This window comes from Malurus melanocephalus, unplaced genomic scaffold, assembly GCF_030028575.1.
Source record: "Malurus melanocephalus ecotype Western Australia unplaced genomic scaffold, MMel_1.1 scaffold_101, whole genome shotgun sequence".
Lineage (NCBI taxonomy): Eukaryota > Metazoa > Chordata > Aves > Passeriformes > Maluridae > Malurus > Malurus melanocephalus.
Genome location: NW_026623333.1, coordinates 294,765 through 311,501, shown reverse-complemented (window position 1 = coordinate 311,501; position 16,737 = coordinate 294,765). Strand labels below are relative to the sequence as shown.

At 37.7% G+C, this 16,737-nt stretch overlaps 1 protein-coding gene across 2 annotated transcripts in view; it reads right to left on the bottom strand.

Annotated features, from left to right (window-relative positions):
- Positions 1–16,737, bottom strand: part of KIF16B (kinesin family member 16B) — a 117,047-nt gene that overhangs the window by 88,596 nt on the left and 11,714 nt on the right. For both annotated transcript variants that reach the window (XM_057369008.1, XM_057369009.1), the window contains exons 2-9: positions 11,558–11,627; positions 10,433–10,546; positions 9,140–9,256; positions 4,045–4,142; positions 3,446–3,555; positions 2,669–2,811; positions 1,663–1,831; positions 1,385–1,516 (exon numbers count right to left, since the gene is read on the bottom strand). In XM_057369008.1, the coding sequence (XP_057224991.1) occupies positions 1,385–1,516; positions 1,663–1,831; positions 2,669–2,811; positions 3,446–3,555; positions 4,045–4,142; positions 9,140–9,256; positions 10,433–10,546; positions 11,558–11,627 (953 nt within the window). The remainder of the gene's footprint in view (positions 1–1,384; positions 1,517–1,662; positions 1,832–2,668; positions 2,812–3,445; positions 3,556–4,044; positions 4,143–9,139; positions 9,257–10,432; positions 10,547–11,557; positions 11,628–16,737) is intronic.

The window sequence follows — 16,737 nt, the reverse complement described above, 5'->3', positions numbered from 1 at the left end:
GAGCCAGCAGTCTGTGCTCACAGCCCAGAAAGTCAGCCGTATCCTGGGATGGGAAATGGTTTTAAGCTAAAAGTGAAGAGATTTAGATTAGATATTAGGACAAAATTAYCCAGAGGGTGGTGAGATACTGAAACAGTGAAGTACTAAGGCCTCAACAACAGGCCCTGAGCCAAAGTTGACATATAGATGAACCTTCCAACCTAATACTATATATGCCTTTGCTCATTTACAGAGTAATATTGCATGTGCTCATTTATTGGCAAAACATATATTTACCTTTCTATATCTAGAAAACAGATAAGGCCACAACTGGCCTAATTAGGATTGTATACWATCAAAGACAACTCCTTTGGTTCCTCCTTGAGCCCTTGCCAGGCTTTGGGAGAAACCAACAGGAAGAATGAAATGAGAAATTATGTCAGCCTGTTTGTTTAACCTTATAAAAACTGGGCCACTGTCACAGCAAAGTGGGGGATGCAGGAGTTCCCAATTACCAGATGTGATTCTCCAGTCCTTCCCTGTGGCAGCTTCTCCCCACAGCTGATGTCTCTCAGACTTGGATGATATACCTTTATTAGGGTATTGGTGACATATCTTTCTTAATCACTATAGGCATTCTTTCATAGTAATGATTAGGTACACTTCTTAGCTTAACCTTTTGTAATTTTTTGCTAATGATTATGTGCTTTGCTTAGCTTATTCTTTTGTGATTCTTTGCAGTTTTGCATTATAGTAATTTACACTGTTCCTTAAGTTGATGTCTGTGTCTCTGACCCTACCCACCAGCAAAACAGTTTCCCCGAGAAGCTGTGGATGCCCCATCCCTGGAAGTGTTCAAGGCAAGGGTGGATGGAACTCTCAGCAGCCTGGTCCAGTGGGAGATGACCCCATCCATGGCAGGAGGGATGGAACTAAATGATCTTTTAAGCATATGACATAAGTAGGGTTTTAAACTCAATGATCCTTACAGAGCTTCCTACAGGTAAAAAGAAAGCCATAAGAGTTTGCAAGACAACTCATCATAATTAAATTTAGACAAAAACTTAAAATGTTGTGTGCATTCAGTAGGTTAAATAAAAGTGACAGTCTTAGCCACAGGATGCCAAAAGAGACTAGGTTGTTACTAATGCAACAAAAATCAGCAGAGTTTGGAAACAGCAACTGATTCACCCACCAGTACTGACCAGATGAACAAAACTTTAATTACACTCTGCAGAGTCTAAGTAAAAGACCATGTTACTAGAAAGCTCAGAAAGAAAGACACCATTAATATGTATAAACCATGTTCTGCCTTAACAAAACATCTGGAATCTAAATATTTACATCCACTCCCATTAAGCATGAACAATTTAGAATTCAAAAAGAGTAAATTTAAAACACTTACTGGCAATCATTATCGTTTTAGAGTTTCCTCCTAGGCTATCTTTTAACAACCAAGTCAACACTGAGTCCCTGTAAGGCACAAATACTTGTTTCTTCTTTGAATGAGGATTTGTCACATCCTGAGATAAATCAGCTGTGATAAGGAGGTAGAAAGCAAAAATTAAATTATGTCTTTTCATTCATTTTCAAAAAATGTAAGGCCACTATTTGTGTAAGTAAACACAAAGGCATTTCATGACTAAAATCACCTCAAGACAAAGACAAAAACCAGAGACTTACCTAAGGCAGAAATTACRTTTCCCAAAGTAACTAGAGATTTGTTAATATTCCCTCCTTCCTTTAATCTAACCCCTGTGGCACCAGTGGCATCTGCTCTCTCACTTCCAGCAAGATCTACCAAATGAATCTTGCTAACAGTTTCACAAGGCATTTCAGAATCGAATTTAGCCTACAGAAGAGAAAAAGTAAAAGAAAAGTATGTTAAGCTATGAAATACTGCACTTTTACTGAATCAACTTCAGCAGCCTTCAAAACCTCAGTTCATGACATGACTAAATTTAACTTGTTTACAATATCACAGTTTGAGAAGGCAGGTGTATTAGAGTGCCACTGAAAGACATTTGATAATGAATTGTTGGATAACTCACATATTATTTCTTTAAATCGTAATATTTGCAACTTTTTAGCCCCTTACAGACAAGCTGCAACACAGAGTTCCAATTTACATGATGCAGTGACGAGGTGCTGTATTCATTTTAATAAGCTTGCAACATTTATATTACATTTCAACAAGTTATAGAATACATAGACAAATTTACACTCAATTTCTCCCTTTTCTCCAGGTTCAGGTAAGTAGAAATCAAAATTTTATGATTTTAACTGAGCCTTCCACCCAATTTTTATCTTACTTCATATAAATCAATTCAGATTGTGCTCTTTCAAATCTTCTTCTTTTACCATACAACAGAACAAAAACTTCTGCTGCCGTGCCTTTCATCCTCTTCTGAACGTTGTGCAATGAACAACTCATCATTAGTAAAAAGTAGGTGCATGGGAGGGGGTGTGTGTTTTGGGGGGAGACATGCAAATTCTGACAGGAGAAGAAACCACSTCTACACTACCTTCTCTTAATCTAGCAGGTCATCCATGGGTTTTCTAAAAAGCACCCCAAGATAACAATGAAGAGCAGGAGTCATTAGAAAAGGAGTTTACTACATGTAAACAAACAGATCACTATGCTCTGAGGAAACATGTCCAATCTCTCTAAGGAGTCTTGTTTTGTTACCTGAGTGAAGTTGATTGTGAAAATGGCATGTGACCTGCTACTGACATCATTCATTCCAGTTGCAGCCGTCGTCCTATTTATATTTCCTGCATCCATAAGTTCCTCAACATCAGYATAATTTTGGACTAAATGTTTAGACAAGTCTGAAGAAAAGCAAAGTGTTACAGTATGTTCACACATGCCCTGAATTTTCTTTATAAAAAGATTCAAATTACCCTCACTACTTCAAGCTATTGTTTAAATTAGTGTTTATTGTCATGTTTGTTTAACACTTAAGRAAAGGAATGGTGCCTCATATGAACAATGGACAACTTACACATTTACAGTAAAAAGGGAAAAAAAGTGAAATCTTACTAAATTATTTAGYGCAGTAACACGAGCATAATCCCACAAGACATATGAACCTTCCTTGGTAGWGAACAGATTAAGACAATTAGATCCTAACAGGTTTTTGTTTCATCTAAACATCTAAGATTTATAAATTATAGTCAAGAAATTATTAAAACCAATTGCATCTCTTAACATTGCATAAAAATGTGTTATAAATTTACAGATAAAAAACTCTGTAATAATTTCAGGTTGGAAAAACAAGTAGAGATGYAAAATGAGAAGCTACTCCTTCAATGCTTTTTACCAAAGCAAAGCACTGCATCTATCATAATTTGTATTTTTAGCATACACTTTAAAAGCTAAAATGYCCAGTGAAATTAGACACTACATTTTAAAATATATGAAGATGATAAAATATGCAGTGTAAAACAATGAAAGTGKTTTTACCCTCAACATATGGCCCTTCTTTTGGATGTTCCCGTATTCGTAAATTATTAGTTTTTGATGATTTCCGTCTGAGAAGATCTCTAACACGTTCATTATAAATTTCCAAATAACTGAAAGAAAAAGAATAGAAAGCCACTGACTGATTCAATAGCCTTTTCAAGGCTATGTTAACACTGTATTTGAAAGCAAGATGCTTGAAGAAAGAAAATAGATCCAAAGTTGGCTTAAGATAATAATGATTACAAGGTATTGTGTCAAAAAGGAAAAAGCCAAAAAAGCAAGAAAGAGGAAAGAAATCAGACATTAGCGAGATCAAGATCTCCAAATGTCAGTGTGAAATAAAGGGTAAAAAAAAAAAGGAAGATGCCATCCAGTAGTAAAGGATTTTCATTATGATATAAATGAAGCAAAAKGCACTTCTTGAAGGTRCAAGTACTGCACAATTTGACAAGTGCCAACAAAAATCAATTACAGGACTGAGGCCAAGCATAAAAAGTTATYTTTTTWAAATACGCACTTTTYTCAGASAGAAATGGAAACAKTGGTTGTAATTGAAACAAGTTTGACARCCTGCAAATTCTCAACATGCCAAGACCTACCTGACTTCTGTTCGAAAGGATGCCTCATTCCGCTTCGTTTTTTCACTTATTTTGCTGAATAATCCTTCACAAATTCGAGGTATCAAACCTGCATCACCCTGCAATAACAACAATTCTTAATTCCAGATTATATACGCCTGCACAATATATTTTGAAAAATAAAACCCTAGATGACTAGTGGAGAGTTTCAGAATCCAGAAAGGGGAAAAAATCAAAAATTTTCAGCAAATACTCTCTTGGTCTTTATTTAACTATAGTAAACTTGGCACTTTAACCCTTTTGTATGTGAGATGTACAACCAGCTTCATTTCTTTGCTATTGGGATACATTTTGCCCCTCTCATTCAATTTGAATAATCCCAACACCTTAAGGCAGAGACTGGCTCCCCAGAGAAGTCATGAATTGCCTCATCTCACTAGTATCTTAACTGTTTCTATCTCATTTCACTGCAGACTTGGAAACAACTGCAGAGAAAGGACAAGACCCATACACATGCACCCATGGGACATTCTCATTCAATCCCCAGCTCACAGTCCTTCCTGTGTTGAAAAGTACAGATCCTCTGAATAAATTAGTACACAATGACAAAATTAAACCTACATTCATTGTATCCCACAATCCAGCCAAAATAATTTGATATTTAACTTCTGAATGCTGGCTCTGCAGATAAAGAGGTTTTTTATGCATGAAGTGCTTGGTTGGTTTAATAAAGCAAACTGAATAAAACCTATCCCACTGAGAYACCCAGAGACAGCATGCAGCTTTCCTCATAGCTCCAGAAGAGCCCTCTCCAGCCAAGCAGTAAGCTATGGTGAGGATTTYCCCCAGCAGCAGAGAGGAGCAGCAGAGTGCCACACAGCTCTGGTCTCATCTGACAAGGGGCTGCTCACTCCCAGCTGCCCCATTCCAACCCATTCCAAGTCTGATAAGGTAGGTGACCAACTACCTGCTGAGCACATCTCCCCACTGCTTCAGGGAGAGAGCAGTTAACACTCCCCTAGAGTCATAGCTCCAAGACTAACAGGACATGACAAACACGTACAGATCAGGTCTAAGCTAAGAGTTCCAGACTCAGGACCAGCTCACAGAACAGTCTATCAGCTATAATTTGTCTCCATTCTAAAAACACACAAGAGATTCAATGCAATGGTCTAATCCTAACTCTATTCAACACTGCAGCAAGATATGCTTTTGTGTTTAGAGTCAGGGACTTCGCAATTAAGCAGGTTGCAAATTAGGACAAACAGGTTGCAAATTAGGACAAATCAGAACAAACACTCAATGTGAATATAGCCCAGGCACAACAGGCACCTAACAGTTTGCCTGGTGGGATTCTACACATAACCAGCAACAGGAAAACACAAAGTGGACTCCCCTGCATGAAACTGTCAGAGTGAGTGCTCCATGGGCAAAGACTTCTCTTCTACTTGGACTRCATAAAATGCCACCCTTTTTGCCCAAGCTCACTCGAGTCTGCTCCCATACTGGCCCCTCTGTCCTCACTCTTCAGTTTCTCTCTGCATTCTCTGTCACAGCATTCTTTTTCCAGGTGCCACCTCTGAGCACCTCTTCCTTGTACTTTGACCAGCTTCTTCCTCCTCTTAAWCAAAGCCTCTCTATCTTTCTCAAACCAAGCTTCATTCTTGAAATAATAATCTATTCTCTGTACCTATCATTCCTAGTTCTTCACATGACTGCACCTAGGGTTAAAAAAAAACAAAAAGAAAACTCCTACAGGAGAAACTTGCAGATTAATCTGGCTTCTTTTTGAGGCTTTTTCTTTAGAGGAGCAGTCWTTCCCAATTATCTTTCAATTATCAATATCTATTTCCAGGTAAAATTTCAGGAATCAGTGTCAGAAATTCCCACACACATTTTATTTTAAATTTTTTTAAACAATGGAAGAGGGAAAATACTTTTCTTTCATCTCATGCTTGGAAACACCTGAATACTTTTAATTAAAGCTCAGGGAAAAAAACATGGAATATTTATCATGAGGTTTTAGGCAAATTATTAGTGTCCGACATAATTCTGCAGCCACAAAAAGAGGCTTAAAATAGGAAATACATGTTCTAATTGAGTAACTTCAACAACAGCAATACAGTGATTAGAAAGGAAGAACACAATTCCCAGAATATTACATCAATAAAATGTACATCTAGTAGAATGTACGCTCTTTATTGGAAACTCTATATTTAAACAATTTTCTCTCTTTTCACCCCCAACAACTGCAGAGCAGAAGCAACTACAGTTGAACTTTTGGTTTTTTTCTGGCCTATAGAGTTTCCAGACATGGAAATCAGAAGAAACAAAATAGATGATTCACTCCACAGCTGAGTTTTCTCCTAAAATGCCTGTTCTCCTTCTGTGCTGTCTAACCAGAAAAACTCCTCATTGCAATTTAAATGTACTGGGGTTTGCCCATCTATCTTGACCACAAGGAACAATTATTTCTTTCCTTTCTGSAGCAACCTTTCAGGTCCTGGAAGACTTTCATTCCCCCACAGTCCTGCTTTCTCTGTGTTCCCAAGTCTGACTTTTGTCATATTTTGTAGATCTCTGCTCATTTCAGTATCTCTGCTCAACACTTAAATCTGTAGCCTGCATATTTCGTGAAATGATTGCTGCACAAAGAATTGCAGAAGAAGCAATTCTTGTCCAGGGACAAGAACAACAGATACTGAAAACAAAATGAGAATAGAACCCAGGCTCTTAAAAGAGAAGTAGGGAAAAAAAGATTTATTTCCAATTCAAGTTTTCTTATAGCACTGTAGTTTCTCTGACAGGACCATCAATTTTGAAGCATTTAACTTGCCAGCTGAGTATATTTTATATGTACCCCATACAAAGCCAGATTGAARTATTTATGTACCTTGGCAAGAAGATTAGACCTTTATTATTGAATAGTGTCAATCAAATTTCAGCATCTATTAATTTGTAAACTATTTTGATGATTATAGTCATTAYATACAGTGACGTAGTCTCATAAAAATGTCACTTTTAGAAACTTCTGAAATAGAAATCCACATCTAGGTCATGAGATCTTTTCTGGTTACAAAAGTCTATTCTGCTTATGATATTAAGTTRAATATAAAGCTACTTATTTTGTGACAACTGAAAGAACAAGATTTACAGCTAATTTACTCTCCTAAGTTAGAGGAGGTGCAAAGAGCCCAATCTTACAACATTTCAGAAGAGTTATCTATCTAAGGAAGGACAAGCAGTAATTTTCCCCTTTTCATTTCTACTGGGAGAAGACACAGTATCTTTCTTTTCCCAAGGATTAAAGAATGAAACTGGCAGAGGGWGCCTGGCAAACAGACTTCATCAGTCAGCCTTTCCAAACTGCTCCACTCCCAACAGTTTAGCAGGTTCTCTCTGTCCTTGGACAAACATGGAGGCAACTGCAAGAAACCACTCCCATCCTTTACTCACAAACTGCCAAATACCTCCTATCACATCTTCTTCTTCCTGCAGGCCTCAATAGGACATAATTCTTAAAATTAAGTTTGCTGTGTAATCTCATAAGGGTTTGATGAACTACTCTCATGCCCAATTTCTGCTTCTCACCCGACAGCCTACTCTAAGGACATATTTTAGTATTCTGACTCTTCAAAAGAGGTTTAAAAAGCACACCTCTTCAGAAAAAAAGATTATAATTTTATCAAAATCAGTATCTTCTTTMTTCTTGTCTCGAGTTGGGCATAGAAAATCAGTAGTAATATTTTAAATTTTCAGCTTTGTTATTGAACAAAAATTACTGGATTTCGTCCAAAATAACAGAGCATCGCCTAAACTTCTTCTAACTGCAAATGTCTTTCTATAAAAGAAACAGCTTCCAAAACCTCTGATTACTACCAGAAGGTAGTATTAAAAATTCTATAAAACACGCTCCTGCAACAGCATCATTTTAATCCATCGCAACAAAAAAATACACCTGCTCACCTGATGTGGCACAAGAAGTGGACATTGTCTACATGGAATTCTCCAAGGCTTTCAACATTGAKTCCCACAGCCTGCTGCTAAAGGAACTAATGTGTTATGGTCTAGACAAGGGGTCTGTGTGGTGGGTGGGAACTGGCTTACAGGCTGTGCTCAGAGGGTGATGGCAAACAGACCCTTGTCAAATTGGTGACCAGCTACAAGTGGGATCTCCAGGAATCAACACTGCACCCTATGCTATTAAATATCTTCATAAGTGACATGGATTATGGGATCAAGTGTACCACAACTAAGTTTGTATTAGAGGACACCAAACCAAGTGGGGAAGTCGAGAGACATCCTGCAGGAATACCTGGATAAACTGAAATGATGRGCTGACAAGAACCTTATGAAGTTCAATAATGAAAAATACAAGGTCTTGCACATGGGAAAACATAATCCAGGAGCACAGCAAAGGCTGGGATCTGTCTGGCTGGGGAGCAGCTCTGTGGAAAGGGACCTGGGGGTCCTTGCTGTGGACAGCAAGCACCATATGAGTGAACAGCATGGCAAAGAGAGCCAACAGAATCCTGGGTTCCATCACCAAGCGCATCATAACAACCAGGGCAGAGATAAAGAAGTCATTATCTCACTCTACTCAGCACTTGTGAGACCTGAAATACTGCATTCAGTTTTGGTCTCTGCCATACAAAAAAGATGTGGACAGGCTGGAGAGGGTCCAGATAAGGGACACAAGGGTGAYCAGAGGATTGGGAAGCTGCCATGTGAGGAAAGGCAGAGAGAGTTGGATTTGCTCAGCCTTGAAAATAAAAGGCTTAAAGAAGACCTGATAACCGTGTTCCAGTATTTAACAAGTGACTGCAGAGAGGGTGGAGACTACGAGTCATATGTAAAAGACCAGTGGTAATAGATACAAATTATTCCTGCAGAGAATATGACTGGATACAAGAGGACCATTTTCATGAGAACAATCAGTGATTGGAATAACAACTCCAGGTGAGTGGWGGATTCCCCAACAATGGACATTTGTAAGATTCATCTGAACAGGGTGCTGGGCCCTCTCAACCATCCTTTTGTCAAGAAAGTTGGACCAGATRATCCTTGAGCCCCCTTCCCACYTGGTATTCTATGGTTSTGTGAAAAYACAACATACCGCATTTCCCATCATGGTGTAGGACTTGCCAGATCCTGTCTGTCCATATGCAAAAACACAGGCGTTATAACCTTCAAAAGCAGATTTAAGCACATCTGTACCAAGATTYTTGAAAACCTAAAAAAAAAATTTWAAAAAAAWYWAAAAWTWAAAAAAAAGTCAACAGAAGCTTGGGAAAAAAATTATTAGCCCAGCATGGCAAATATTGAAGAATATCACAATACAATGGCAAAATCCACTGATATTCACCATAGGAGAGGAAATTAATACTTCAAATAAAATACTAAATCTTACTACCATAYTTCATTTACAGCACTGCAGTGGTTTCTTTTTCACTTCTTTCTCTGTCACATAATACTTGACATGTAAAAATGCTGCCTTCTTTTCCAAAGCCCAAATTTCTTTCAGCAATCTCAGCTATTCCATTCACTTTTCTTTAYTGTTAATATYTAYTCACTTTTTGTATCTTYGCCAACTCTCCACATTCTRCAAATATTCAGTCCCCTCTCAAAAKSAAACATTTCMGTGATCCTGTCAGTTTCTCCCTTTGTCTTTTTGGAAGGTTTTGGTTGATTGTTTTTTTGGTTTTTGCTTTAACCAACTGTAAGAACTTGACCCATAATCTTCCCTGTATTTTCCCCCTAAGTGGTTTTCATATAGCAATACATTTTTTAGGCTGGCAAACATGGAAACTTGCTTTTAGTGTGGTAAGTGACCCTCTTTCATCAGCTAACCCCTTCTCTTTTACCCTCAACATACCTTGTTGAGGTATGTTGAGGGTAAACAACATAGCAATGATTCCTCCTTCACATCTCATAATATGGGACTCTGTTATCACCTAATAAATTCAGCTCTCACCAGATGCCTTTATCACCTTCCTCCATAATACTGGCTCCAGTCAGATTTTCCTGACTCCATTATCCCTCATTTCAATCCATATCCCTTACTGGGCAAGGAGTAACACTTGGTGCAGCATTTCTCTCAATTAAAATATTAATCTGTGTTTCACCATCTAGACATGATTTTCAAAAATCTCATAAATGCTTCACATAGTTTGGCCACTTGTCTGCACTTTATGTGGTTTAAATTCACCAAAGCATACAAGCCATTTTTAAAAGTGAATGACACACACACAGCATAATCACACAGCATCACCCTGGTAGAAGTGCTGKGTAATTTCTTTCATCACTAATCCTCAAACATGCCTTCAATGGAAATAAGTTTCATAGAATGCTTTCAAGACAAAGCAAAGGGAAAGGAAAAAGATCRATTATTAACATTCAGAAATCCTACCATTTCTTGACAAACAAAGCTGGGACTTTTACTGTCTGCTGAGAAATAGGAAAAATCATAGGTAAATGTCTTTGTTCTTTCTCGTCCCGTGTCTCCAGTAGCACCCTCTGGGATCTATTAAAACAGGAAAATAGAGCTGTACAGCACATCCTGATGAAGTCATTTAAAATATTTGACAATAAATAATCAGAAATAAATAATCAGAACGCAAATTTAATATAAAATTATACACATTTAGAAATGTATAATGACAGSTCAGACAATTATTCCAACAACACTGACAAAATTCAGAACAAGTATGCCCTTCAGCAAGAAACACAGGCACATCACAAAGCAGCACAGCAGGAATTATTTAGGTTTTAGCTTRCTGCTCCTAACCTCACAGCACATTTTTGTCACAATACTTAGGTTTATTTAAATGGGTCCATATATGACATTATTATAATCAGGGATTATGCTACACGTATAATTTATAGGAGCCACAGAGACCTTTGCACCATGTACAGCACTTCAACGTGGAGTCATAATTAAAAAGGTGTGACATAAATGCTGTTTAAGGCAATCATCCTGTTCAAGACATGGCAGTTGACACTGTACTTCAGCAATACTAATCATGCTCCAAATCAGTCTGAACAAAGTACACACTGAAACTCCTTTTCATGTATTAGCCATGGGAAACTATCTTGCAAAAACCAATTTGCTGCATGTGGCTTGTCTTGCTGAGAGAAATGCTAAAACATACCATCAAAATGTTAGAGCAAGGGATGAGTACTTTGGGTTTGGTTCATTTTCACAGGGATTCCAGAAGACTTCAACAGATCAAACAAAGACTTAATAGCTATCAAGAACATACCTCTATGCTATTGTTGGCTTTCATCTTCCAGTTAAGTAATGACCTGTGATAAACCTTTGAAGAAATTATGAGATAGAACCTATAGAGTGGTCTTCAGAAAACCACGTTGCAGCAGGTTAACAGTGTAATCTGTTTCCCCAAAGCATTACTTTAACACTGTATTTTAACCACTAAGGGCTGCTGTCCACACTGCAGCAAGCATCACTCTTTTGTCCAATCATATTTTGGTAGCTATTTAGTTACAGCTTCCTTTTTTAAATTGTATTACTCACCTTTAAGTTTGTGATTGTTGTTTCATTTTTTTCCATTGAAATAATAAACTTTGCATTAAGGTCTTTCTCCCTGAAAAAAAAMCAAAAACAACCAAAAAAAAAATTTGAGCACATTAAATAAAACATATCACAGTTATCCAGAGTCATATTTCCACACATCATATTGCCTGGCACAGTCAATTATGAGATTAATTGATTTTTTTRTTTTTTAATTCTTATACCTAATGTTTACTTATTTCTATTGCATACATTTGAAGTACTTCAGCTTGCCTCCAAATCCTTTCATCTAGAAACAGAACAGAAGCTTGAGGAAACCTGCTTCAGAAATTTAACTCTGCAAGTCAATTATGTGGTTTGTTCTTAATTGGAAGTACCCTGATCCAAAGCCCAATYAAGTCAAATACATGGCTCTAAGAAAGGGCCAAGCAGAATACTACAACATAAACCTGAGCTTCTCCCCAACATTTCAGCAGCAGCAGCAGTTCCCACTTATCCATATAGTCTAGGTAACAAGGACTGAATGTTTAAAACACAAAAACCTAGTATTTTAAAACTCTCTTAGAAATGAGGTACCAAATGCGTGKTTTGAGCTGTTATGCATATAGCAGTGAAGGAGAGACTGTAGTACCAACAAAGAATTGCATTGGTTTGTGGCTTCCCAGAGCACAAGGATGCCAGGAAGGAAAAAATTCAGTTCTATGCAGGTTTTCAAGCATTCACACCTCATAGTTGGTTCTGACTGTTTCAAAAACACCATAAAAAATTGTGAACTTGGTGTCTAAACCCAACATGTAAGAACCTGCTTGCCAGAGATGGGATTTCACTATTGTTGGTCATAAAAGCAATACAGGCTGCTCTTGAACAACCTTGAGCATGACACCTCCTGCGCTAATGAAAACATGCACATCGGGAAAAGAGACAGAAGAAGATGCACAGCACACAAAAAACTCATTCCCCAAATGCTGACATGCCTGTCTCAAAACCATCTGCTAAATCACCTGACAAACTGGAGTGCCTGACCAGTGCAGAACAAAGCAGAGAGCTTTGAAGTAATAAAGTGGTGCTTTACCATATCACTCAATATCTCAGCAACTACTGGATATTCACTTTCACCAGCACAAAATGCAAGACAAACTTCTTCCCAGTAATGGGACRACCACATTCAGAATTTTAGTATTTTTCTTCTTCATGGTGCACTAGATCACCCAAGTCTGTGTTCCTCCAGCTACTCTCTATTCATATTCAGTTTTCCAGCAGAAATAGTAAAGAAAAGCAAATCTCATTTCAAAATCTACATTAATGAATAAATATTAGGCAAAYAAAAGCACTTAATTAAATATAAACACATTAGGTTATTTTCTATGCTAATAAAAGAGATAACTGTAATAATTACAGCATTAATTATACAACTGAATTTAGATGTACCATAAAAAATTTGAGGCATGCCTTATGATCACTAGATCTAGGCTTAAGATACTGAAATATCAAAATACAGCTACACATGATAAACAGGGAAATGGAGAAAAGTGTCCAATGGTATTTTTCTGTAGGAAATAGATCTGGCATTGCAGTAATGCAGCCTGTGGTGGGCTTCCAGTCACCCTGCTTCTTCCACAGCCTCTACCTGTCTGCAGCTATTTGCTCAGCAAAGCTGTAACAAGCAATTTGACCCAATTAAATGGTCAATCCTACTATACAAATTGGTTGCAAATATATACTGTAACCTGCTTCCTCTAGGAAGTTTGTAATGACCCTAGGCAGGAAGAACCTTGCACCAGAATTAATGATTTTTTATTTCAACTTCTTTAAGCTTAAGGTATTCGAGGGGAAATAATCAAGTGTGTCAGTGCTTTCTTTCCCAGACCTAACCAGCTCTCTGTATTACTCTGCTAAAGCTACTCATTAAGGAAGACTGGTACAAAATGTTTAAAGTCTGACACCCATATATGAATATACATGGAATACACTAAATTCTGAGAAGCCTGAAGTAATTAATTTTGTGACAACACTGATAATATTATTTTGCATTATTAAAGAATGAGAATTTCAGTATTTAAAAAGGCGGCCTTGGAAAGCAGTAGCTAATAATACAASTCATAAACACAATTTTGCATTTTTGAAGAAGCGATAGAGAGGACAACCTAAAAGAGGAATACTAGGATTAGAATAAGCACACCTGAGAGAAGTGGGGAGAAAATAAACAGGAATAAAATACCCAAGGTTCATTTTAATATGAGACCACTGAGTATCATTTATTGTACACACAAAGAGTTTGAGAGCATCCCGTAAAAAAAACTGTTGCTTGCATGATGCCAGTCATTTCCAGGCACCCATTTAATGCAGTTCAGCAGGGACAAGTAACTTTCAAAAACTTTTGATGCCAAGTTCTACTTTAATTAAAGGTTCAGGCTGTAAACAGCTGTATTGCAGTGTTGGGTAACCTTCAGGGCTAAGACAAYTCTTTGGCATCCAGCAGCTCTTCCAGCATCCACGGAAATCACTTGCCCTACCTCATCCAGAGATGAGCTTCAGCCACTAACCAAAGRCTTGCCCCTGCAAATTCCAGCTTCCATCACAAAGCAATATAAAAGGACAGGCTGTCAAAACTGGTTCACAATTAACACTTTGATGATTTAAGAAATCCTGCTTCCCCATGCGAATCTGCTCACACAGAAGCATTGAGGGATGGCCTCCAAGCTGTTCTCACTGCTCTTTCACACACCACGTGGAGTTCCAGGATCAAAAGGGAAGGAAACTTATAACCCGTGATSCCATGACAAAGTGATCATGCAGGCCTTGGCACAGACACCAGGAAATATATCAGCCAAGTGCTGTAATTACCCCTCTACTATTGCTCAATTCAGCTAGACATCCAGCAATTAATTGCAAAGAGGAAAGAGGAATGGGGGGAGGGGGGGGCAGACGAGGGTGGAAATCAGAAAAACTAATTCATATAATGCCAACACTTCATTTTAATATAAAACAATCTCAGTGTTAGTACCCAGATAAGCTTAAAACAACTAATATCCTTCTCCTGCAACTAACTTGCTAAATGGATTACTTGGGCCAAGTTTCAATAATTTCTTCACAAGGGGAACACRGGTTGTGAAACACTGCCATAAACTGAAGATGATTCAGAAGCTGTATCAAAACATGGCAGCTCACAGAAGAAGCTCCAACAGAAATCTCTATGCCAAGGTTCTTTCTCTCCTTCCTTTATATTCCCTGCTTATTTTGAGGGCAAATACCAGAGCAGATTTTGCATCTCCATGCACATCTAGCTGAAATAATACTACAGACAGCCAAATATTAGCAGTATCTCCAGACAACTTCTCATGACTCCTGTTCATTAAGTCTCTTACCCAAAAACTTTTTGAAGGTACTCGCACAAAGAGAAGGGAGAAGAGCATGAGAAAGTACTGTGACCTAAAATGTAATTCAAAAAAAGGAAGTTTTAGAAAAAGCTCTATTATTGTCTTGCAAAATCTGTTTTGTCTTTTTCCAAGTTCATCTTTAAGTTCCTTCTATTAAGGTCCTTCAATTGAAAGTTATTGAAATAGTGTTTTTACATTAATCCATTCTGTACTATTCAATYATTAGGGCATTTATGATAGCTCAACCCACTAAAAATTAGTAATATTATGATTTCCTTTATGGGAATTATTGTGATTACMTGTTAGACATGCCTCARAASAGAACAGAAAGAATGAGATGYGTTTCATCCATGGYATGGTAGGGAAAARCTCAAAAGGACAGGACAGAAACTGACAATTTTTCCAAAGAGCRTTTAGAAAGATCACTTCAGCAAATCTCCAAGGCTGCACAGCCAAGGACACAGCCACTACCTGAACCACCTGCAGAACACCTGWGTAGAAATAGAAAGTCTGTAAAACATACTCTTGGAAATTCATTTAACTGGAGAAATGTAATGGAAAACCTTTTGGAATATGATTATACTTAAGAGCAGACGTACAGTTTTGTTTTTCAACTACCCAAAAACATAGTCTGGGAGTTCATAAAGCAAGTCATGCTCAATGGCTTTTCAGCAAAGTTCCTGCTACTTCTTATGTTTGCATTTTAGGCACAMTGTTAGTTATTTCCTGTTCCGTCACTCTTCTTGTTCACTACCAAGGTGTACCTCTGGAGTCACAAACTGAAATTAGGAGTTGCCTAATAACCAGGAAAATTCAAAGTAAATTTAACTGAAAAACAAGCACAAAGTGCAGCACATAAAGAAACTTTAATTTTCTGGTACCTTGACAACATAGTAACAATGCATTTGCTTTGATGTCCCATCAAATTACACAGACCAAGAGCAATTTCCTTTGTCAGAGTTAACTCAAGCAAGGAATATAAACTCAACTGTATGCTTTAAAAAGCCAAGCAAAACCCCTTCTACATAAGAAATTCTTCATTACTTTCTGCAAGAAARGCAAACTTGCTGCAATCTGAAGTATCACACAATTTGCCTTTCCTATCAAGAGGTTTTTGTTTGGTTTGGGTTTGGTTTTTTTTACTTCTTCAACGGCTTATCAAATCATTTTGTAGAAAGTAGACTTTTTAAAAAAAAATTCAATATATAGGCACAGATATTAAAAAAGCCAAAGTGGTAACCCTGTAAATAAAATATCTTCATCACTATTTGGGTTAAAGTAATTTTTTTCCATAAACATCAGTAACAAGCAGTTTCAATATAATGCTGGCTGAGACCTGAACAAATCAAGCAGTCTGATCTAGTCACAGTATTCTGGAAATCCACTGTGGTTTGGGTCATTGCTACTACATGATTACACTGTATGAAAATCACAGTTGTCTCCACAGCAAGGCAATAGCACAGCATATCCTGTGCTCCCTGAGACCAGCAGAGAAAAAGGGGAATGAACCTCTCTGAATCCTGATCTCAAGTGACCCCATGGTGTTGACTGATATGGCTACAAGGCCATAATTAAATGGCTGAAGTTAGGTTTACACTAACGTGTTAACATCTACACACTGTACATCAAGCAGCACAACTGCAATCAGAAGTCCTTCAGACTCAGACTGAGACAAGTCCTCGGGGCATCCAGTGACAGCTGATATGGGTGGCAGTCTCCCTCTTGTTCAGGAGAGCTCTGCAGGCTCCTTGACAGCTGCACATCTTCATTAACTTCCAGACCTCTACTAAGCTGTCAAACSCAGTT